The following is a 22,145-nucleotide window of genomic DNA, read 5'->3' as shown; positions in this document are numbered from 1 at the left end:
ATTCAGCAGCAATGAATTGAATGTATGAGCATCACCAATTTTTATATTTAATTATGTTTATTTTATTTTATCATTATTGTATTTTTGTTAATATATTTTCCATGCACTGTAAGTGACCACCTATCTCAGGGTTGACAAGCATTCAGAACAGGTCAGCAATTTAGTCTTAAGTCCTGTGGACGAGTTAGTTTTGAACTCTGTCCTGTTTTGCAGAGATACATCTACAACAATGATGAGCCATTCTCCAAGCAGCAGCTATGACATCTTGGTGGAGGCTCGAATTCAGAAGGAAGAAGAGGAGATTCTCATGGCCAATCGGCGCTGCTTGGACATGGAAAGCAGGTAAAGTACTCTCCACATACAGCCACCCTGAGTTGCCAAGGCAAGGCAAGTTTATTTGTATAGCACATTTCAACAACAAGGCAATTCAAAGTCCTTCACATAAAACCATTAAGAACACCAAAACATAATGCAAAAGAAAAGGAAATTTAAAAACAATTAAAGCTGCGAGCAGCATTGATCGGGCCCTCGCAACTACACGCACGTCGAGGGTACTAGCAGGACTCTGGCCATGCATTTCTGTGACTATCATATACTGCGTGCACGAGTTAAACGGTATTTCCTGGTACTGGCAGGACTCTGTGTGACGCGGCCATGCATTTCTGTGACCATCACACTGCGTGCACTGCGTCATTAAGAAAATAAATGTGTGTCAATGCGTTTCAGTGTTTGTAACATAACAGATTCAACTCCCTTCAGTGTCCTGCTGATTGTATTTGGACTTACATGAAAGTTAACAAAACAGTAGTGTCATTTGCTGTTACTTGAACACTTTAATTTAACACTGTTTTCATTTTAAGTTCTTCTGTAACTTTAGATTGTAGTGTGAAGCATTCATTGTAACGTTTAACCTGATACTCATGAAGAAGCTCTGGACAGATCATTTATACTAATGCCCACTGACATGGTTTGAGAACCACTGTTATCTAACTTTTGCTCTCCAAGCATCTTAGTTTGCACATATTTAGATCAGAGAAGTACAGCACCTGGAAATGGAAAAAAAACACGAGAAATTCATACAAAATTCAAAATGGCTGACTTCCGGTTGGGTTTAGAGCATGGTCCCAAGAGACTTTATTTTAAGTCCACATGTGATACATGTGCCTACCAAATTTTGTAAATCTATGTGAAACGTACAGTGAGGGCTGCTTCGTCGAAATTTTGTAGGGGGCGCTATTGAGCCGATTTGCCACTCTGAACCAATAAAATCATATTATATTACTACATTTTGGGCTTTAAATGTGTATGCCAAGTTTGCTTATGTTTCGAGCATTTCTAGCCTCTCAAAAACACCTTCATTTTTCATGGTGAAAAATGCGTCGCCACGGCAACAGCTTTTCACGAAACAACAAGCTTTGAGTATATTTTCATCACAAAGGTCTTTAGACTGTACTGACCAAATTTGAACTTGATCTGATTAATTCCCTAGGAGGAGTTCATTAAAGTGCAGCGCCTGGAAATGACAAAAATGACACTAGAAATTCATAAAGAATTCAAAATGGCTGACTTCCGGTTGGGTTTAGAGCATGGGCCCAAGAGACTTTTATTTAAGTCCATATGTGATACATGTTCCTACCAAATTTCATACATCTAGGTCAAACATACTGCGAGGGCTGCTTCGTCGAAATTTTGTAGGGGCGCTATTGAGCCAATTTGCCAATCTGAACCAATAAAATCATATTCTATAACTACATTTCGGGCTTGTAATCTGCTTGCCAAGTTTGCTTATGTTTCGAGCATTTTTATCCTCTCAAAATTACCTTCGTTTTTCACGGCGAAGACTGCGTCGCCATTGCAACGGCGTTCGACGAAACATCAAAAGCTTCATGAACTGGTATTATGAACTTCTTACATTTGTGTGGAAGTAATTTGATGTTGATTTGATTTACCTACTAAGAAACAAGCCAAAGTATAAAGACTTTAACTTCCTGTTACCAGTAGGTGGCGCTATGACTATGATTCAAAATTGGCCTGCAGATGTCTTCAGGCCTGGAGTCTAATCAAACATGTGAAATCTGGGAAAGATCTGATGTGGATTTGAGTTATATCAGTTTATTCGTTCATGGCGAAGGATCGAAATTTGCTGAGCCGCCACGTCGCCGCCCTTCAACAACTTCTTACAATCTTCACAATGAAGCATTATCAAGGTCTTAAGACTTTTCTGACAACATTTTAGAGGGATCTGATTAATCTGTGAGGAGCAGGATGTCAAAGTACACAACTTACAACTTCCAGTTGCCACTAGGTGGCGCTATTACTATGATTCTAAATTGTCTTATAGATGTGTTCCGAGTCAGGATGTTATGACATATGAGAGATTTGGAGCAGATTGGACAATGTACGGCCGAGTTACAACAACTTCCTGTTTCGCGGCGAATGGTGTTTTTTTGACGCCGCGCCACGGATACATAGTTCGATAACTTTTTGATTTTTTAGTAACTTTTCATTGCCAAGGTCTCAATAGCATACTGACCGAATCTGAAGTCAATCGGGTCAAATCTCTGGGAGGAGTTCGTTAAAGTATGACGCCTTGAAATGGTCAAAAAACGTCATAAAAGTCAAAATGGCCGACTTCCTGTTTGGTTTAATGAAAAACTCCAAGAGGATTTTTTGTGCGTCTCATCACGTTCCACATACCTACCAAATGTCATACAGCTAGGTGAAACCCAATGTTGGGGCTACTCAATAGGGGGCGCTATCGAGCCAATATTTCATACCGCAGTTGGACACCCCAATCAGACTGCAATTTTTGCAAATTCTGGCTTGCGTGCCAAATTTCGACATTTTCCCAGTATCCCAAGCACCTCCTTTTTGCGACGAAACACTAAGAATAATAATAATAATAATAAACAATCGAATAACAATAGGTCCTCTGCTCCGACTACGTCGGTGCTCGGGCCCTAATAAACATTAGAATAACAATAGGTCCTCCGCTCCGACTACGTCGGTGCTCGGGCCCTAATAATAGTAATAAACAATCGAATAACAATAGGTCCTCCGCTCCGACTACGTCGGTGCTCGGGCCCTAATAAACAATCGAAAAACAATAGGTCCTCAGCTACGACTACGTCGGTGCTCGGGCCCTAATAATAACAAACAATCGAAAAACAATAGGTCCTCCGCTCCGACTACGTCGGTGCTCGGGCCCTAATTAAAGCTGCAAGCAGCATTGATCAAGCCCTCGCATATTCACATGTCGAGGGTACTGGCAGGACCCTGGTTGATGCGGCCATGCATTTCTGTGACCATCATACACTGAGTGCACGAGTTAAACGGTATTTCCTGTCGACCAATGGCGTTGCCAGATCTTAAGCCTCGAATGTTTTGAGTGTATCTCCGAATACAATTATATCTGTAATTCTGTAAAAATTGACAAAAACTTGAATGTGTCCGAATGCGCCTCAGTGTTAGTAACATAACATACTGTCAAAATGAATGCAGGTCTCAAAACCGACTGTTTGTTTGTGCAGGTAGCTCTGATAATCTGAGAGACTCAAAGCTGGAGGAGTCGAGGAGAAATAGGAGAATGTACAGTTCCAGAATATATAGTTCCATGTGGAAAAAAGTACATATTTTTGTAAATAAATAAGTTTAAGCCAAAAGGTGAGCCAATGTAGAATAATCTATCATATAAATTAGGCTGGGTGCAATTTAAAAACAATTAAATTTACTATTAATGAAAACTCCACGTACAAGCGCGATTTGGAAACCTTTTCAATCCAATTTCTGCTCTCCAAACATCTCAGTTTGCACATATTTGGATCAGAGAAGTCTTTTTCTGGTGGTGTGCCCACGAACCCTTTTACAGTAATAAGTTCAGTGTTTGGGCTGCTGTAATTATAGAATCCTGCTTACATCCGTGCTTATCAGTAGGTGGCGCTATGACTATGAGTTAATATTGGCATGCAGAAGTCCTAAAGTCATGACAGTCATCAAGCATGTCAAGTTTGGGACAGTTTTGACAAAGTACAGTTGAGTTACAACAGCTTGATGGATGATGGTGAACCATGTAAAATGACCATCACACCATATCCACGTCGTTCCATGAAACCTAAAGCCTTTAGTAACTTTTATTCACTAAGGTCTTTAGATTGTTCTGACCAAATTCGAAGTTGATCTGATTAATTCCCTAGGAGGAGTTCGTTAAAGTACTGCACCTGGAAATTGCAAAGAAAACACATGAAATTCATACAAAATTCAAAATGGCTGACTTCCGGTTGGGTTTAGAGCATGGATCCCTAAGACTTTTTTTTAAGTCTACATGTGATACATCTGCTTACCAAATTGTATACATCTAGGTGAAACGTACTGCGAGGGCTGCATCGTAGAAAGTTTGTAGGGGGCGCTATTGAGACGATTTGCCACTCTGAACGAATAAAATCATATTATATAACTTAATTTTGGGCTTGTAATCTGTGTGCCAAGTTTGCTTATGTTTTGAGCATTTTTAGCGTCTCAAAATGATCTTCGTTTTTCACGGAGAAGACTGCATCGTCACGGCAACAGCGTTCGACGAGTTACATCAGTTTATTCGTTCATGAACACAATGAAGCATTATCAAGGTCTTAAGGCTTTTCTGACAACATTTTAGAGGGATGTGATTAATCTGTGAGGAGCGGGATGTAAAAGTACACAACCTATAACTTCCTGTCGCCACTAGGTGGCGCTATTACTATAATTCTAAATTGTCATATAGATGTGTTCAGGGTCAGGATGTTATGACATATGAGAAATTTGGCGCAGATTAGACATTGTACGGCCGAGTTACAACAACTTCCTGTTTCGTGGCGAATGGTTGCCACGGATGCATAGTTCAATAACTTTTTGATCTTTGAGTAACTTTTCACTGCCAAAGTCTCAAGGGTATAGTGACCAAATCTGAAGTTAATCAGGTCAAATCTCTCGAAGGAGTTCGTTAAAGTACGGAGCCTTGAAATGGTCAAAAAACGTCATAAAATAAAAAATGGCCGACCTCCTGTTAGGTTTAGTGAATAATAGGGGGCGCTATCAAGCCATATGTCATACCGCAGGTGGACACCCCAATCAGACTGCATTTTTCGCCACGCCAAATTTCAAGAACTTACCAGTATACCAAGCACCTCCTTTTTGCAACGAAACACGTACGATAATATTAATAATAAACATTAGAAGAACAGTAGGTCCTCCGCTCCGACTACGTCGGTGCTCGGGCCCTAATAATAAATATTTGAACAACAATAGGTCCTCGGGCCCGAATAACAAACCAGCCTATAGGGTTAGAACTAGTGCTGGGCAAGTTAACGCATTATTATCGCGTTAACGCATTAATTGATTAACACCGACAATTATGTTATCGCGCGTTAACGCATTTTATTTTATTTTTATTTATTTATTTGCGGTAAAGTCAGCAGACACTCAGATCTCCGTGGTCAACTCATCTGAAATTCACGGTAAACGCATTTAAACGGCACAGATCGGGAGTGAGCAAAGGACTAGAGTTAGCAGAAAGATTAACGTGAGACAACATCCGGTTTCTTTAGACGAACATCCGGTTTTCAGAATAAGATGGCAACAAAGTATGAATTATATTCACATTAAGTATAAAACATGCTGCATCTTGTGAGTTAAAGGGAAAATACACCTAAATTGTGGGTAAAGTGTCTTTATTCTTTGATCGCTGGGTAACTATCATCACCTCGGAGTTACAGCATTATATTGATGAACAGCAGAGCTGCATTCACATGCTGTCTGTCATGAAGACAGACATTTTTGCTGAAACGTGCTGAAACATTTTATTCCTGTTTCACAGCAGTGGAACGTTTCACATACAGTCAGCACACTGAGCACAGATAGTGAAGAGATAGAACTGCTACTGTGTAAAGAGAATACTGCTGCTAACAACAACCTGATGTGTTTAAAGTGTTTACAAACCAAATGTTATTGACCTTTTGTTCATATAGCAGTACTTTTAAAATAAAAGTGCGCAATACACTACTTTTGAATTCATTATTGAACTTTGCCATAACAATGCGATTAATCGCAAAAAATCCATGCGATTAATCGCGATTAAAAATTGTAATCGTTGCCCAGCACTAGTTAGAACGCTAACAAAAGGCAAGAAGCACCTGCAGGAACAACACACAATTGACATATGACAAGATCAAGGGGTCAAGACAGTAGGGGGCAGAAAGTTGCTCCCAGACGGCATTTGATTAGCAAGCCTTTACTGCCCAAATGTGTATGTTTTCTACATGAGTTATGAGTCATTGTTCTAGTTTGATCTCAATTATTAAGTGATCCTGAAGTGAGCAAACACAACATTTGTATTCTCTTCAATTAGCTGTTTATTTACTGAATCTCCACCAATCCTGGCAAACCATGGATACACAACATAACTATTCTATGGGTCTTTCTCATTTCAATCAGGAGACTTCATTAGAATGATTTATTATACATGTATTACAGGTACCAACTGGTACCAAATAGACAGATGATAGTTTCTGCAAACAGGACAAATAAATTTGACAGGGCAACTTCACTCCTGTTCGTTTAGCCTCACTTGGCAGAATCAGATTTATTTACCATATGCAAAACAAATCTATTTGATTCTATTCTATTTGCCATCTTTACGAACACCGGAAAATCAAGCTACTTACTTACAAACACATTATATATCTTTACAGAAAGCCATTTCCTGGTTACTTAGCTACTAAAACAATATGTTCATTTAGCAAGACTCATTTAACTTAGATTACTTCCTCACCCAACTGCAAACAGGAGAAATAAATTAGACAGGGCAACTTCACTCCTGTTTGTTTAGCCTCGCTCAGCACAATGAGGAAAACGGCATCACAATGTTATGGTCGTAAATCACTCTCCTGTTGTAACGCCTACCTAAAGCAAAGTAAAGCGCCACCCTGGCTACAGGATGGAATGTACATTCCATGAAGGCATGTCAGTCATTTATAAAACTATTGCTAGAATATACAAGTGTGCTCACTATAAAAACATGTTGGCTGTACATGAAAACAAAATACATTAGCACACATGTGACAACACATTGGTGGGCATCACACATGCATAAGAATTGAATAGTGCAAAGTCTTTGGTGATCGGACTCCATCCTGAAGTAATATAACCGAGGGTAGGGATGCTGAGGTCAGATAAGGCCTAATGCCCCTGGAGTCCAGACACTGGTGGTGGTGGTGATGAAGATGAGGAGGAGGAACAAGACTGTGATGATGACTGGAGGGTGGACTTTTTTTTTTTTTTCATTAAAATTTCAAATTTAGGGATCACTGTAATATTACAGTGCACAATGCTGGTTTTTAATCCTAGTTTTTGTCTGACTGTTATGGATGACAAATGAGGTCCAGTTGCAGTCTGGATGTATCATGCTCATAACCTATAATTTCTTTGTTAGCTCTTTGTGACACCAGAGGAGATAAACTAAACAAGAGCTGGAATGAGCTGCAAGAACTGTTGTTGGTCTCTGGACTTTCCAACTGTGTACATGTAGCTCTGATGATGCAGGATGACATCATAAAAACTGTTCAAATTAGTTACCTAGTCAGTCCATCTGACTTCATGTTTACTTAGTCTGGATCAATTGAAGAACTAGTGGTGTAAACGCACTTGCATAGCTCTCAGGGTTTCCTTGTCTGTGGAACTTGTAGTGACTTTGGTTTCATTATGGTCCTCCCTCTTTTTCTGCCTAATTCAGGATAAAGAATCTCCATGCTCAGATCATAGAGAAAGACGCTATGATCAAGGTGCTTCACCAGCGCTCCAGGAAGGAGCCCATCAAGTTAGATGCGCAATCTGCCATGAGGCCCACCAAGTCCCTGATGTCCATTTCCAACACTGTCTCTGGTGGTTCAGGAGTGCTCTCTCACAGCCTGGGCCTCAGTAGCTCCCCCATCACCGAAGAACGCAAGGACACCAGCTGGAAGGGCAGCCTGGGTAAGAAACAGAACCAACGGTCTTTAGAAAGTATTTACCCCATGTAACACTTTTAAGAACAGCAGCTGAACGTTACTATGAGTGAGGATTGAGGATAGTCAGTCACTTGTAGCTACGGTGCTTGTAAGTAAAGATTGCTCTCTTCTCATGTTCCTCCAGGGGGTCTGCTGGGTTACGAGTTTCGCACAGAGTCTCTCAGGACCGGGTCAATCTCATCATCTCCCTCACCAGTGCTTCCTTCCACCCCCATGACCACAGGTCACTCGAAGACCGGTAGCAGGGACAGCTGCACGCAGACCGAAAAGGGACAGAGTCAGGACACCAGCAAGCCCAGCACTCCAGGCCTGCAGAGCATGACGCTGCCTGCTCGCCTGTTCAGTCCCAGCCCAGTCTACATCCCGGACCGCATAGCAGGTTAGCTCACACTGTCTGTCAGACATATCGGTATGAGCTGATGAATGTCAAAGGCTCTGATCACACTCACACTATGTCTCAGTTGGGCAGTGATATCTTGTGGTAATCAGGAAAAAATTCAAAGGCGAATTCACAAAGAATTGATTGCAGCATCTTGTACATCACTTGCAACTGATATCTGCGCCCTTCACAAGATACCATTCACAAATGATAGTGCACTAATGACATTGCAGTGAAAACACTACTAAGTGCAATTTGCCTTTTTTGCATCTGATCGCAGTTATCCATGTGGCAAAGTATAAATGTTGCCTTGGCGCCAAAAACAGTAGGAGGAACAATGGCAAAGAGATAAAGATTAATGAAATGTTAAGACCGCAAGCTACAGGTCCCAACCGAGGACGTGTATTCCTCAAAACGTCCGGTAAGGAATTCATACGTGACTGAGAGAAACTATATTTGGGATTTAATCAAACGAAGATTGTTATCAAACGCACACCTTCACACTGTAAAGGATGGCATGATTTGAAGCATTATAAATCGCTTAAAAATAAGGTTCAGTCACCAACAACGGTCTGAAGAAGCTAATAATTTTACTTTAACTGCGTGTGGCTATTAGCGCTGATCTTTGGGAGTTGGACTGTTTTTGCAATCAGGCTCATTTGCATAGAAAAGGGACAATTTTGCTCCAAATGTCTGCATACTACCTAATGTAAATATGTGCAGATAGCACAGGCGCACTGGCAGTGCAGTTAGGGGTGCATTTCACCCTTTGTAGGTGCTTTGAGAATTACATAGTTTATTTTTGTCTTATTTGTGCAGGTTTAGCCGCTGTAAAAGCCACACAATCTTTTAGGAAATTTGCCCCTTCGTGTTTTCACCAGTGTTCTCAGAAGAGTCTCACAATGCATCCTCAATAGCAGAAACTAAATAATTTTCTGTATCAATCAATGTGTTGGTTATAATCTCAATTAAAGGTAGTCTATAAAATGTCCAAATTTCTTGTTTTGCCCAACCCAAAGACAAAGACAAAGAATGTTCTGTCTTTTGATGTTGTGTGTTACACCGACCCTTAGGCAGCCTTTTGGGGCAAACAACACTCCACCACTGACCCATATCAACTACAGAGGACACATTTTAAAACAATCATTCACATAAACCATAGTAACAAGACAATACAAAATCCTAAACTGAGAGACAGCAAGACCAACAGTCCCCATACCAGAGGCATCTCCGTTCTGATGCTGGCACAGGATCTTTTAAGCACTTCATTCCTGGGACAGTTACACCTAGTTGAGCAATGCAGTACACCTGGACAGAGCTACTAGAGAAGGAAAAGGGACAACAGCACAGGGAACATATACAGTCGTAACATCCCCACCGTTAAAACAATAAATAAATAATTGTCACACTGTCACTCAATCACATAAGTGTAAAAGCATTTCAAGCTTAGTCTCTACATGCAAGAGTTCACTTTGACAAATACCATCATACTGTCTAATTGAAACTTGTACTTAGCACATAAAATCAAGAAAATAAAAACTTCTTATAAAAGCTGTATATTAAAGTAAAATACTGCTAAATACAACGATTGAAAACAGTCAGTCCACAAGACAACAGTAACTACCTAAGCATTTAGACGAATCCAAATTGCACTCATGCCAGGGAACTAACAATGTTGCTCAGAGTGCCCAGCTCTACACTTCGTCCTACCTCAATATTTAGCAAATGTAACGGAAGTTCAGGACAGGACCTAATAGGGCACTGATGGACACTGGTTTGATTTGTGACACATGAAATGTCGGGTGGATCCTCATGGACGAGGGGAGTTTCAGATGGACCGAGGAAGGGTTGATAATGGCCCGGATCTCAAACAGGCCAATGAACCGGGGGGATATCTTCTGGAATTTGGTCCCTAAAGGGATATCCTTGGCGGAGAGCCAGACCCTTTGACCAACTTGGTAATGCGGAGCAGGGTGCGGCAGCGATCCGCCAGGCGTTTATTTTGTTCCGCCGTTCAGAGGTGGAGCTGAACTGAGGGAACGGCTATCTCCGCCTCCTGGGCAGGGAACAGAGGCGGCTGGTACCCCAGGGAGACCTCGAATTGAGTGTGACTGGTAGCAGATGAGGTATGGGAGTTGTGAGCATATTCCACCCAGGACAGATGAGTACTCGAGGTGGAAGGGTTCGATGCTGCCACGTAGCAGAGGGAGGCCTCCAGGTCCTGGATAAGTCGCTCTGTCTGCCCGTTAGATTGGGGGTGGAAGCCAGAGGACAAACTGATGGTCGCGCCGAGGGCCCGGCCGAAGGATCTCCAGACCTGGGATATGAATTGCGGGCCGCAGTCTGAAACGATGTCCACTGAGACCCCATGTACACGGAACACCTGGCTGACCATAATGTGAGCTGAGGGAAGCTTGGGCAGAGCGATGAAGTGAGCCGGCTTGGAGAAGTAGTCGACCACCATAACGATGACCGTGTTCCTTTGAGAGGGCGGCAGACCAGGGCGATATGAGACCAGGGACCGGAAGGGGTTGCAGCAAGCCAGCGGGAGGTTGGTGTGAAGTCTTATTTCGGGCACAGGTTGAGCAGGCGAGGAAAATGCTCTAGTGTCCACTTCCAGCGATTTCCACCAAAAGGTCCTCCGAAGCAGGTTAATGGTACGTCTGACGCCAGGGTGACAGGAGAACCGGGAGATGTGCGCCCACTGGAGCACCTGGGAGCGTGCAAACAGGGGAACAAAGAGGGGTCTGGCGGGGTCCGGAGAGCATCCCATACCACTGATTCCATTTCCCAGGTGATAAAGGCTGCCACACACGTCGCTGGGAGGATGGTGTTTGGATTGGAGGCGTGACCCTCGGGGGAGAACTGGCTTGGTTTTGTATTCTTGTGGCCTGGACGGTAGGAGATGGAAAAGTTGAACCACCTGAAGAACAGGGACCACCAAGCCTGGTGAGAGTTTAACCTCTTGGCGGTCTGGATGTACTCCAGGTTTTTATGGTCCGTTCAGACCACAAATGGATAAACGGCCCCCTCCAGCCAGTGTCTCCATTCCTCGAGAGCCAGTTTGATTACCAGCAATTCTCTTTCCGACTTCATAATTTCTCTCCGCCGGGGTCAACCGGAGAGAGTAGTAATCACAAGGGCGGAGCTTACAGTCAGAGTCCAAACATTGTAACAGGATGGCTCCCACGCCTACTTCGACAAAGAACCATCAGGCTGAGTCAGGATGGGGGCAGAGAAGAACCACTCCTTGAGGAGTTGGAATGCCTGGCCGGCGTCTGGTGTCCATACAAACGTGGTTTTAAAGGATGTGAGTCTAGTGAGGGGGGCTGCTACCTTGCTGTAGTTCCGGATGAATCAGTGGTAGAAGTTGGCAAACCCCAGGAATTGTTGAAGCTGTTTCCGAGAGGAGGGGGTCGGCCATTCAGTCACAGCCTTGATCTTTTCCGGATATGTCCTAACGTGACCCCTCTCGATAATGACCCCCAGGAACTGAACTCGGATCACATGGAACTCGCATTTTTCAGTCTTAACAGTTTGTTCTCCAGTAGGCGCTGGAAGACCATCCGGACAAGGTGCTGGTGCTCCTGAAGGTCCGCTGAGTAGATGAGGATGTCATCTAAATAAACAAACACAAAACGGTTCAGAAAGTCCCGGAGTACGTCATTTACCACATTTTGGTGAGTCCAAAGGTCATGACCAAGTACTCAAATTGATCGAGGGGGGTGTTGAACGCTGTTTTTCACTCGTCCCCTGCTCGGATCCGCACCAGGTGATATGCATTGCAGAGGTTCGAGCTTAGTGAAGATCGTGGCTGCTGAGAGAGGTTCAAACGCTGAGTTAATCAGAGCCAGGGGGTATTTGTTCCGAGTGGTGATGCTGTTCAGGCCCCAATAGTCGATGCAGGGCCGGAGGCTTTTATCCTATTTAGCGACGAAGAAGAATCCGGCTCCGAGTGGTGACGAGGATGGACGAATGATTCCGGCCTTTAGAGATTCTGAGATGTACTCCTCCATTCTCTGGTCTGGACAGGTTATATAAACGACTGGACGGGAACGAAGCGCCTGGTTGGAGGTCAATAGCATAGTCGTAGGGTCGGTGAGGTGGTAAGGAGAGAGCCCGAGCTTTGCTAAACACCTCCCCGATGTCATGCTAGGCAGTGGGTATGGAGGCGAGATCTGGCGGAGCAACCGGTAAACCCCCGGGGGAACCTCCAAGGGGCAACGCAGATCCTAGGCAGTTTGCATGACAGAATGGGCTTGATGCGGGAATCTTCCCCGCCGTCCAGTCAGTCTGAGGGTTATGAGTGGTAAGCCAAGGGTGGTCCAGCACTAAGGGGGTTTTAGGAGAAGGAAGCGCATAAAATTGAAGTCTCTTTCTGTGATTTCCAGACAGGATGTGCCGAAGCGGCTGGGTCCGGTGGGTGATTCTAGCCAGGGAGCTGCCATCCAGGGCATTGACCATTAGTGGGCATTCTAGCGTCTCTAAGGGAATATGGGCTCTGGCTACTAATTCTGTGTCCACAAAATTTTGCTCCGCTCCAGAGTCCACCAATGCTGTCAGCGAGAGGAGTACAGAGAGAGAGAGGTGCAGGCAACAATAGTCTTGGTAGGGAGCTGAGAGAGTGCTCGGGTCCGCTCGCCAGTATCCCCACCATTACCGGCGAGCACCCCTTTTGGCCGAAGTGGACAGGAGGGAAACGAATGTCCCGGGCAGCCACAGTACAGGCACTCGCCCGCTCTGATCCGCCTTTCTCTCTCCTGTGGTGAAAGGTGAGCGCGGCCGAGCTGCATTGGCTCCACCTCCGAGGTGAAAGAGGGGGACGGACTTGGAGCTTGAATCCGATAGGCTGGCGCCGGCGTACGGGAGCAGAAGCTTGAAGAGGATGACGTCGCAGGCGATGCCCCTTGGGATCTGTAGTTCCTCTCACGTCGCCTCTTACGCATCCAATTATCAAGCCTGATCGTGAGCTCGATTACCTCATCCAATGAATCGACTTCACCACGGGTGGCCTGTTCATCCTTTATGGATTCAGATAGTCCGTGCAGGAAAACTCCCCTGAGCGCCGTCTCATTCCACCCGGACTCGGTGGCAAGAATGCGGAAGTCGACTGAGTGTTCCGCGGAAGTCGACTGAGTGTTCCGCCACACTCGATTGATCGGATCGTAAGAACGGAAACGTACGGACTGAGGTAACAGAGTACCAGGGTGAGTAGACTGTATGGACTGGCAACCCAGGAATGCAGGGTTGATGCTGTAATAAATCAGGTCAAACATATTAGAATTAAAGCTGCAAGCAGCGATGATCGAGCCCTTTCACTATTGCTCATGTTGAGGGTACTGGTAGGACGTTGGTCATCAACTTCTGTGACCATCAGACACTTTGTGTATGAGTTAGACGGTACTTTCTGCATGAAACAGCAGCATCACCTAAGGGGTCATTTATAAAACAGTGCGTAGGATCCACACTAAATGTTTGTGTACGTTCAAAGGAGGAAATGCACGTACACCAAAACATATTCAGATTTATAAAACCGTACGTACGCCTGCCTCTTCTCAATTTCCTTTTATAAATCCCAAATCCACCTGTACATGTGCGCAGCTGGTTCAGCCTCACATCCCGCCCTCTACATGCCATATATGGTCAATGCAAGATATGGAGTGATTGTACGAGAGCTGTCACAGACTTTATTTACACACTTCGATCATTTACACAATCCTATGTGCAGGTGATGAAGATTTACTAGGTGAGGTGGCTGGAGAAGGTGTGTGACAGTCACCATGGTTACTCTGCTCCAGTGAGCTCTGATTCTCGCATCAGATAGCTGTTTACTGTTTGTCTGTGACCAGTATGCTGTATCTGTCACTATGGACACTTTATAGAAACTAAAATCGTACTTGGTGATACATGCTCAGTATTAGAAGATTATTGAAAACTGACAGAGAGACGGACAGTAGATGACTGAGAGACAAAAGAGAGAAAGCTACAGCGGGTGATTCAGAGATAAACACTGCACATACAACACTATATCAACTGTATCTGAAAATTGTGTGCGTGTGTGACTGTGTGAAGGTGAAAAAAAACTATATAATGTAAACTAACGTTGACATACAATGCTGGAAGAAGTACTCAGTAATCTACTTTGGGAAAATAATAGTGTAGAATGCTCTGTTACAAGTAAAAGTCCTGCATTCAAGGATTTACTCAAGGAAAAGTACAAATAACAGTGTTATCAAAATATAATTGACAATTGACACTTATTGTGTAGAATTATATATTTTATATTATTGTATTATATTTATTTAAACATTGATGTGTTAATCACTTTAATGTTGCAGCTGGAAAAGGCGAAGCTCATTTTAATAATTGTATATACTGCTGGCTAATAATCTGAGTTTGTAACATAACTAAAGCTGCCATATAAATGTAGTAAAGTACAATGTACAATATTTTCAAACAGGAAGTTGGCCATTTTGAATTTTCTGACGTTTTTTGACCATTGCAAGGCGTCATACTTTAACGAACTCCTCCCAGAGATTTGACCCGATTGACTTCAGATTCGGTCAGTATGCTCTTGAGACCTTGGCAGTGAAAAGTTACTCAAAGATCAAAAAGTTATAGAACTATGTATCCGTGGCGCGGCGTCAAAAAAACACCATTCGCCGCGAAACAGGAAGTTGTTGTAACTCGGCCGTACATTGTCGAATCTGCTCCAAATCTCTCATATGTCATAACATCCTGGCCCGGAACACATCTATGTAATAATTTAGAATCATAGTAATAGCGCCACCTAGTGGCAACTGGAAGTTGTAAGTTGTGTACTTTGACATCCTGCTCCTCACAGATTAATCAGATCCCTCTAAAATGTTGTCAGAACAGCCTTAAGACCTTGATAATGCTTCATTGTGAAAATTGTAAGAAGTTGTTGAAGGGCGGCGACGTGGCGGCTCGGCGAATTTCGATCCTTCGCCATGAACGAATAAACTGATGTAACTCAACTCCACATCATCAGATCTTTACCAGATTGTACATGTTTGATTAGACTCCCGGCCTGAAGACATCTGCAGGCCAATTTTGAATCATAGTCATAGCGCCACCTACTGGTAACAGGAAGTTAAAGTCTTTATACTTTGGCTTGTTTCTCTTAGTAGGTAAATCAAATCAATATCAAATTAGTTCCACACAAATATAAGAAGTTCATAATGCCAGTTCATGAAGCTTTTGATGTTTCATCGAACGCCGTTGCAGTCTTCGCCGTTAACAACGAAGGTCATTTTGAGAGGCTAAAAATGCTCGAAACATAAGCAAACTTGGCAATTCCATCATTTCCTCCTCGCTTGAACCGGCAGTTGTTCTGTGCCGTCCCAAAGCTCTTATTTCTGCTCGGAGGATCGAGGAGCGAGGAGGGATCTCTGAGGAGCCATGAGCGAGGATGCATGAGAGCCGCCTTCCAGGAAGTGTTTTAATGGCCGACACGCCCCCTCATTGTTCATAAGTTATGTGATTGGACGCTGCAGACGATCGGACTGATCTGATTGTTCTCAACATCACTGGAGTTTCACACAAGAGTGAAGACAGATCACAGATTAGACTCTAGTTTTATATTTAATTCGTTTTCTGATTCATCATCTGGTATAAATATATGTTCATTGTAGACTGAACAAAAGGACCACAAACAACTTTCTTCATTTATTAGAAAGATTTGTCTTTTCATGATCTGATATTTCCCTCAATAACTTTTGTTATGGATACAATTAAAGTCAGAGGGAGCTGAGAGACAAAACACTTTTTACATCATTTATCATCATTTTCATTCAGTTACGTGAGGCTGATCATTCCTGAGTGTCTGGTTTTATGAGTTATGTCATTTCAATTTAACCTGAAACATGGAGCCTGATAAATTAATTCCACTGTTCAAGAGAAACCATAATCATATTCTGGGTTAATTAATTATGACGTCACAATCAGAATTTCAAAACATACAGATGCAAATAATTAATAAATAAGACAAACGCATTCTGCCGGTAGAAATCTCATATTGCTTAAAACATATTTCCTTGTTTCCTCTCTCCTCGCATGGTTTTCCAAGGAAAAGACGCAAGTGAAGGAAACAGGGATGCAATTAAGAGACTTGGGATGTACCCCAGGTCTAACATGACATCTGACATCTCCAAGGATCTTTATTACTATACTGTATAACAGACACAGATTAACCTATGTTTAAACGTTTATAAAACAGACTGGATCATCAGAAATACTGGACTGATAATTTTTTCAACTTCTGACATGTTTACATGTTCTTTTGTCAACTCTTTGCAGATGTGCCAGTGTTTCAAAGCAGCACCCTGGAACGGAGGCTCCCCGTCCAGTCCCATCCACATCAACAGGCCCCTCCTCCAGTCCCGCCCACCCAGCAGGAAGTGGAAAAAGACATGGTGGAGATCCTCATCTGACCACTTGACCTCTGGGAAAAAACATCCATTTGAGTGATTGGAGGGCAGCTCCATCGACAAACACAGTGACAGACATGTAAATCATCACGAGACATTTTCATACTGTTTTGTTTACGTGTGCATTTAATCAAAATTCTGATGCAACTTTGTATGATGCTTTTGGCGCCCTTTGTTTGAGGCTAAATGGAAGGTAATTAATCCAAATTGTAGACAAAACCTTTTTTACTTAATTCAGTCTCTATGCATGCTCATAAATGTTGACCAAATTATAATTAATGTGATGAAAAAAATATAAAAATGAATAGGCAAACCTGATATTCAATGTCTTCAACAAACATATAACATATAGAGCAAACACATTCACAAATCCATAAATATATTTTTAACTTTTACATTTAAGGTAAAGGAATTTTCTTTTTCTCACTGTTAAATGAATGTTAAATGCTGTGGTCAGTGACTAAGTCTTTGTTTAAATGCACTACCTATTGACCTGGGAAGGGGGGCTTTCGCCATAGCAGCATCAATGGCATTTCAGCACATTTGGGCATATGCAATTTTTTTCTTTACTACATGCAAGTAAATAATAAATGATAAGAAACGGTCCTTGCTACAAGAGCTCAGCTGTAAGAGAAAGCAGCATGTAACTTGGACACATGATAGAGATATGTAAATTCTCCAATAGTGTTGGTGGACGCTATTTACACCAAAGATATCGGCTACTGTTTTGTTGCATATATTGCACTACTTTTTGAAGAGTGTTTCTTTTTTTCTATATTACCTTATGATGTCTGACGCTAGCTATTGTATTTATGTGCAATGTTTTTTTCAAACTGTTGTTAGACATGGCACTAGTGTAATGAGAAATGATGTAAACTGTAAAACCCTGATATAAGAATTTATATTCAGTATGTACTGTAATGGCCTGTGTGGAACTGTGTGCCGTGGAGGGATCTAAGAGCTGAGCCTTTGAGCTGTTACATTTCATGAGCGATTGAATTATTGAGTTGCCTTTCTGATAGCAGTACCTGAATTTTCGACACAACTAGTGTTTGTGACATGTTGATTTCAGGCTGAAAAAGCTCCCTAAGTTCAAATGCAAAACCTGGGCCCTGTACTACAAAGCAAGTTCACCCAGGTATGTTTTGGTTACCTGGCTTAACTGACTCTTAACAACCACGATCCCGCTTAGCTGGTCCTACAAAGAAGTTAAACACATAATTCAAGCTGAAACTAACACAGTTTCAACTGCCAAAAGCAGGAAGGACAGCTTGCAATATGTGATATTGTAAATTCACAGGTTTATAATATCACTGCCCCATCTAGGGCACGAGTAGATCTGACTGTGTATTCTGTCAAAAGAATGTGTTGCTTGTGGCGTGTATAACAATATATTAGCCTAATTCTTTCAGTGGCAACCCCGGCGGTGTGAAACAGACTTTGCATAAGTCAGGCATTATTAAAAATGATAAGAGGATATCCTTCCATAACAGCACTGCAGCACACGGCTTAAGAAGTTGACATATATGAGTGAATATATGATATGAATATATGGTAACCAAATATTTAGTGATTTTCTTCTATTTGCTCCCAAGTCCAATTCACACCGCCGGGGGTTGCACCTGAAAGAATAAGGCTGAAGTTGTCACACACGCCATAAGAATACCTCAGTAACATATTCATTTAACGGAATACACGTGTAATTATTGTCAGATTTATCGTTGTCTAGGTGGGCAGTGAATGTTATAAGCCTGTTCATTTACACATTCACACAGTATGCCATTTGTTGCCAACTGTCCTTTCTGCATTTGTAAATTGAATCTGTGTTGCGTTTATTCTGGATTATAATTAACATTTCGGTGTATTTGTGTAATATTACCTAAGCTTTGATTGGACAGTATAGGCGGTGCTTTTATACGCAGTGATTTCTTCTCTCCAACATAACCTGCTCCGGAGCAAGTTAGGTGTTCAGTGAAAATGACCATGGCAATCTACCCCCAGTGAGAAGGGAACCTCTGTCGTAGGACTGAAAACACAGGGTTAACCCCAAAATGACCTTGTTGACCCCTAATCCTGTTTAGTAGTACAGGCCACTGATGAGCTTTTCCTTTTTTGTTATCCAACTGACCTAACCCTAACCTAACAATCCCGAAGCATAAAATCTGCCTTTCTTCTATGCCTCCTCTCTGTGATGACTATTTCTCTTTTAGTAGTACATCCTGACATAAAGTTGACATTTGCACACCATATTGTGAATATATAAAATTGCAGCCACTATCCTTACAAAGTCAGATGGGTGATCTGACTTTTTAATAGATCAAAACAAACCTTGAAATTAATGTACATGCACCATTTCAATGACTTGAGGTTTTATTTGAACTAGTTGGTTTGGAGTAGTTGCTTTGTCCTCTTAATTGTCATTTTTGTAATTTATCAGGCATAGTAATTTTTCATTACTTTACTCTGTGCATAGTAAACTACTGTGAATGTCTTCTATCAAATTAAATCAGAGGTAGCCTCTTAGATAAACATCTCTTACTTTTGACCAAAGGTAGTAATGAATTGTTGCTCACCCCTGTAAACAACATCCTTGTGTGAACTCAAGAAAAGCTCCATCTTAATGGAGTGTGCACCTATGAGTGATTTTTATGGGGATGACGGGTGGTGCTGGGTGAACCTGTTGCAGGCTGCAGCAGCAATACAACAAAACTCACAAGTCCAGAATAACTAACCCTTTGAAAATGTGTTTTTTTAATTAATATGGTTAAATATTAAATTTCCAGCAAAGTTAATATAACTAGATTGAAGCAGTCACTGAAAACCAAAAATATTGGACCGAAGAAGCTAAGAATGGTCAGCTATCAGATGTTATTGCAGAGGGTCATTGGTATAACATTGGTCATTGGTATTACTAAAGGACTGTGTTTCATCAGAGGATATAAAAATGGAATGCATCGATATGTAAATCGCTCCCACGTGAGCGCAGAAAACAACTGGCTGTGTGACCTCTGAACCGGAACAAAAAAAAAAAAAAGCAGCTGAGGGACCACACGAGGCTACGCTAAACTAGCTTAACGGGAAAACAGCAGCAGCAACACGCATTCTGCTACACTCGAGGGCCATTCAGATATTAGATTTTTAAAAACAAACGCAGTTGACTTACCAAATGCTGTTCACTTAAAGACAAACTCCATCCTCCTTTCTTTGTTGACAAAGAGTTTAATCCCACGGTTAAATCCCAACTCACAAATCTGTTTCTCCTCCTTCAGCCATTGAGTGTTAAAAAAACAAAGCTAGGTAAAAAAAAAAAAGAATACACCAAGCAAAATGCAAAAAATGTCATAATTTCTTCCATATCTTTCAATTTGAACTCTTACTACTCCAACTAAGCCTCTGATGGCTACTTTAAGTTGGACCCGAGAGCCCCCCACAGGGGGCTGTTTTAGAGTGTGCAGCATTCAGCATGTCGTAGAAAGCATTTTTCATAAAGAAATATGATTATTGCTCCAGACATATTAAATATCAAATTAACGGGAAAAGTCCGAGCAACATCATCATACCAGCCATTGTAAACACTGCAAACACAATTATACATGAACTAATATCATATCTGGAAGATATCTAGAAGATTTGCCACAATTTTGGCCAAAAATCGACGACATATGCTCTCTCTATGGCTCTCTCATCACGGAGCAGGATCGCACATGGCGGATGAACACATGCAGGAGGGGCATGATTCGACCCGGAGACGAGCAGCGTCGTCGAAATTACTCTCTTTCAAACCGTTCAAAAGTTATGGGTATACATGCCAACATCAGCGACAGGTCACGAGAAAAAAAATTGGGTAAAAAAACTTACGCTTTGACGGTTTTGGCGATGAAAAACGGATTTATTCCAGCCGATTTCGGCACAGATCTGCCGGCCATGTTGTGCTGCATGTCTGTGACTGGTATCAATGCGCTGGCAGAATGAATGACAAAATGGCACCCGATTCTGTGAGGTGGACCAATCCATGTAGACAGGGGTGTTCACCCAGCATTTTGCGATTTTTAGTCAGTAAACAGACCCGGATACGATGAAACACCCCTGCATGGCTCCCGTTGGACTATCCCGCATCTAAAAATGTCTCACATGAGTAAATCAGCCTTACCAGGGTCACATAGACACACATTATGAGCCATTTATTGTTATGAATGACAGATATGACACATCATAACTGCTCAAAATTATTCAAAATGTTGTCAAACTGATTTATTAGGATTATTGAACACTCTTAGTGATAAGAAGAGTGAATATATAGTTAATATTTAGTTATATAGTATATAAAATTAGTATAGAGCAATGCAACAGCTGGTTCCGAAAATCAGAATTTGGATTTTTATGACCATTTATGCTGGCCTGCTTCACTCAATCGAAGTAAAATATGTTGTGGGGACATGTAAAACGTGTTGTTCTATGTCTGTGGTGTAGTTTTAGGCTTGCAGCTGCATTATTTAAAAAAGAAAAGTTCAATACAAGTGCTTTTTTTCAGGTGAACCTAGAAATTTTTCTATTTGAGCTGTGCCATAAGTGTGTCAGTTATTAACCAGTAACATATACACAATATTTACACAATTCAACACATCTCACAAGTGTTTCCAGTATTCTAGCATAAAAATTATTAAAATAGACCTTGTAGTTAGAGCTCGGGACTCTCTTTAGTATGGGTATGCAATTTTAGAGCAGAGGGCTAAAAATAGGGCTAGGTAGTTTCGTTTCACGATAGTCACGTGCTCGCCCACTGACCAATCACAGCACACGCTGCACCTCACTGCAGAGCTGCACCTGAAAACTGAGCTGCACCTGAAAACTGAGCTGCACGTAATGATGACGTACTTGTAGGCCAGCTAGCAGGCTCTGACACGTCAAAGAATACGCCCAACCTGTCAAACTAAAGATCTGATTGGTTGAAGAATATGACAATCAACAATATCGTCCCCATTCACTTAAAGTGCACATGGATGGATTCACTTGTGAGTCTGCAGGCCTCAGGCCTCTCTTCTTACCTAGAGACACAGAGGTGAAATCTGATTGGATAAAAGCTCTACTTAAAACAAGCTGCACTGGAAGCAGAGCAACTGAGGAAGACAGTAGCTGTGCAATGAGAAAATAAGGTAATGGGAAAAATATTTTTATATATTATAATACATGTAGTGTATTTAAGAAAAAGTATTAAGTTATAATATAGCTATAACTTTGTGATTCTGTTTAGGCCAGCAGAGAAGGCTTTGCAGGCCCTGA

The 22,145-nt window shown here is 42.0% G+C and overlaps 1 protein-coding gene across 2 annotated transcripts in view; it reads left to right on the top strand.

Annotated features, from left to right (window-relative positions):
• Nucleotides 1-19,042, top strand: part of amot (angiomotin) — a 91,093-nt gene extending 72,051 nt beyond the window's left edge. For both annotated transcript variants that reach the window (XM_076102147.1, XM_076102146.1), the window contains 4 exons: nucleotides 214-342; nucleotides 7,763-8,001; nucleotides 8,161-8,415; nucleotides 16,735-19,042. In XM_076102147.1, coding sequence (XP_075958262.1) covers nucleotides 214-342; nucleotides 7,763-8,001; nucleotides 8,161-8,415; nucleotides 16,735-16,868 — 757 coding nt within the window. In that variant the 3' untranslated portion in view covers nucleotides 16,869-19,042. The remainder of the gene's footprint in view (nucleotides 1-213; nucleotides 343-7,762; nucleotides 8,002-8,160; nucleotides 8,416-16,734) is intronic.
• Nucleotides 19,043-22,145: the final 3,103 nt, after the last annotated feature.

The sequence above is a fragment of the Anarhichas minor genome, unplaced genomic scaffold, assembly GCF_050575085.1.
Source record: "Anarhichas minor isolate MPS153535 unplaced genomic scaffold, ASM5057508v1 ptg000027l, whole genome shotgun sequence".
Lineage (NCBI taxonomy): Eukaryota > Metazoa > Chordata > Actinopteri > Perciformes > Anarhichadidae > Anarhichas > Anarhichas minor.
This window is presented reverse-complemented; position numbering and strand designations above follow the sequence as displayed.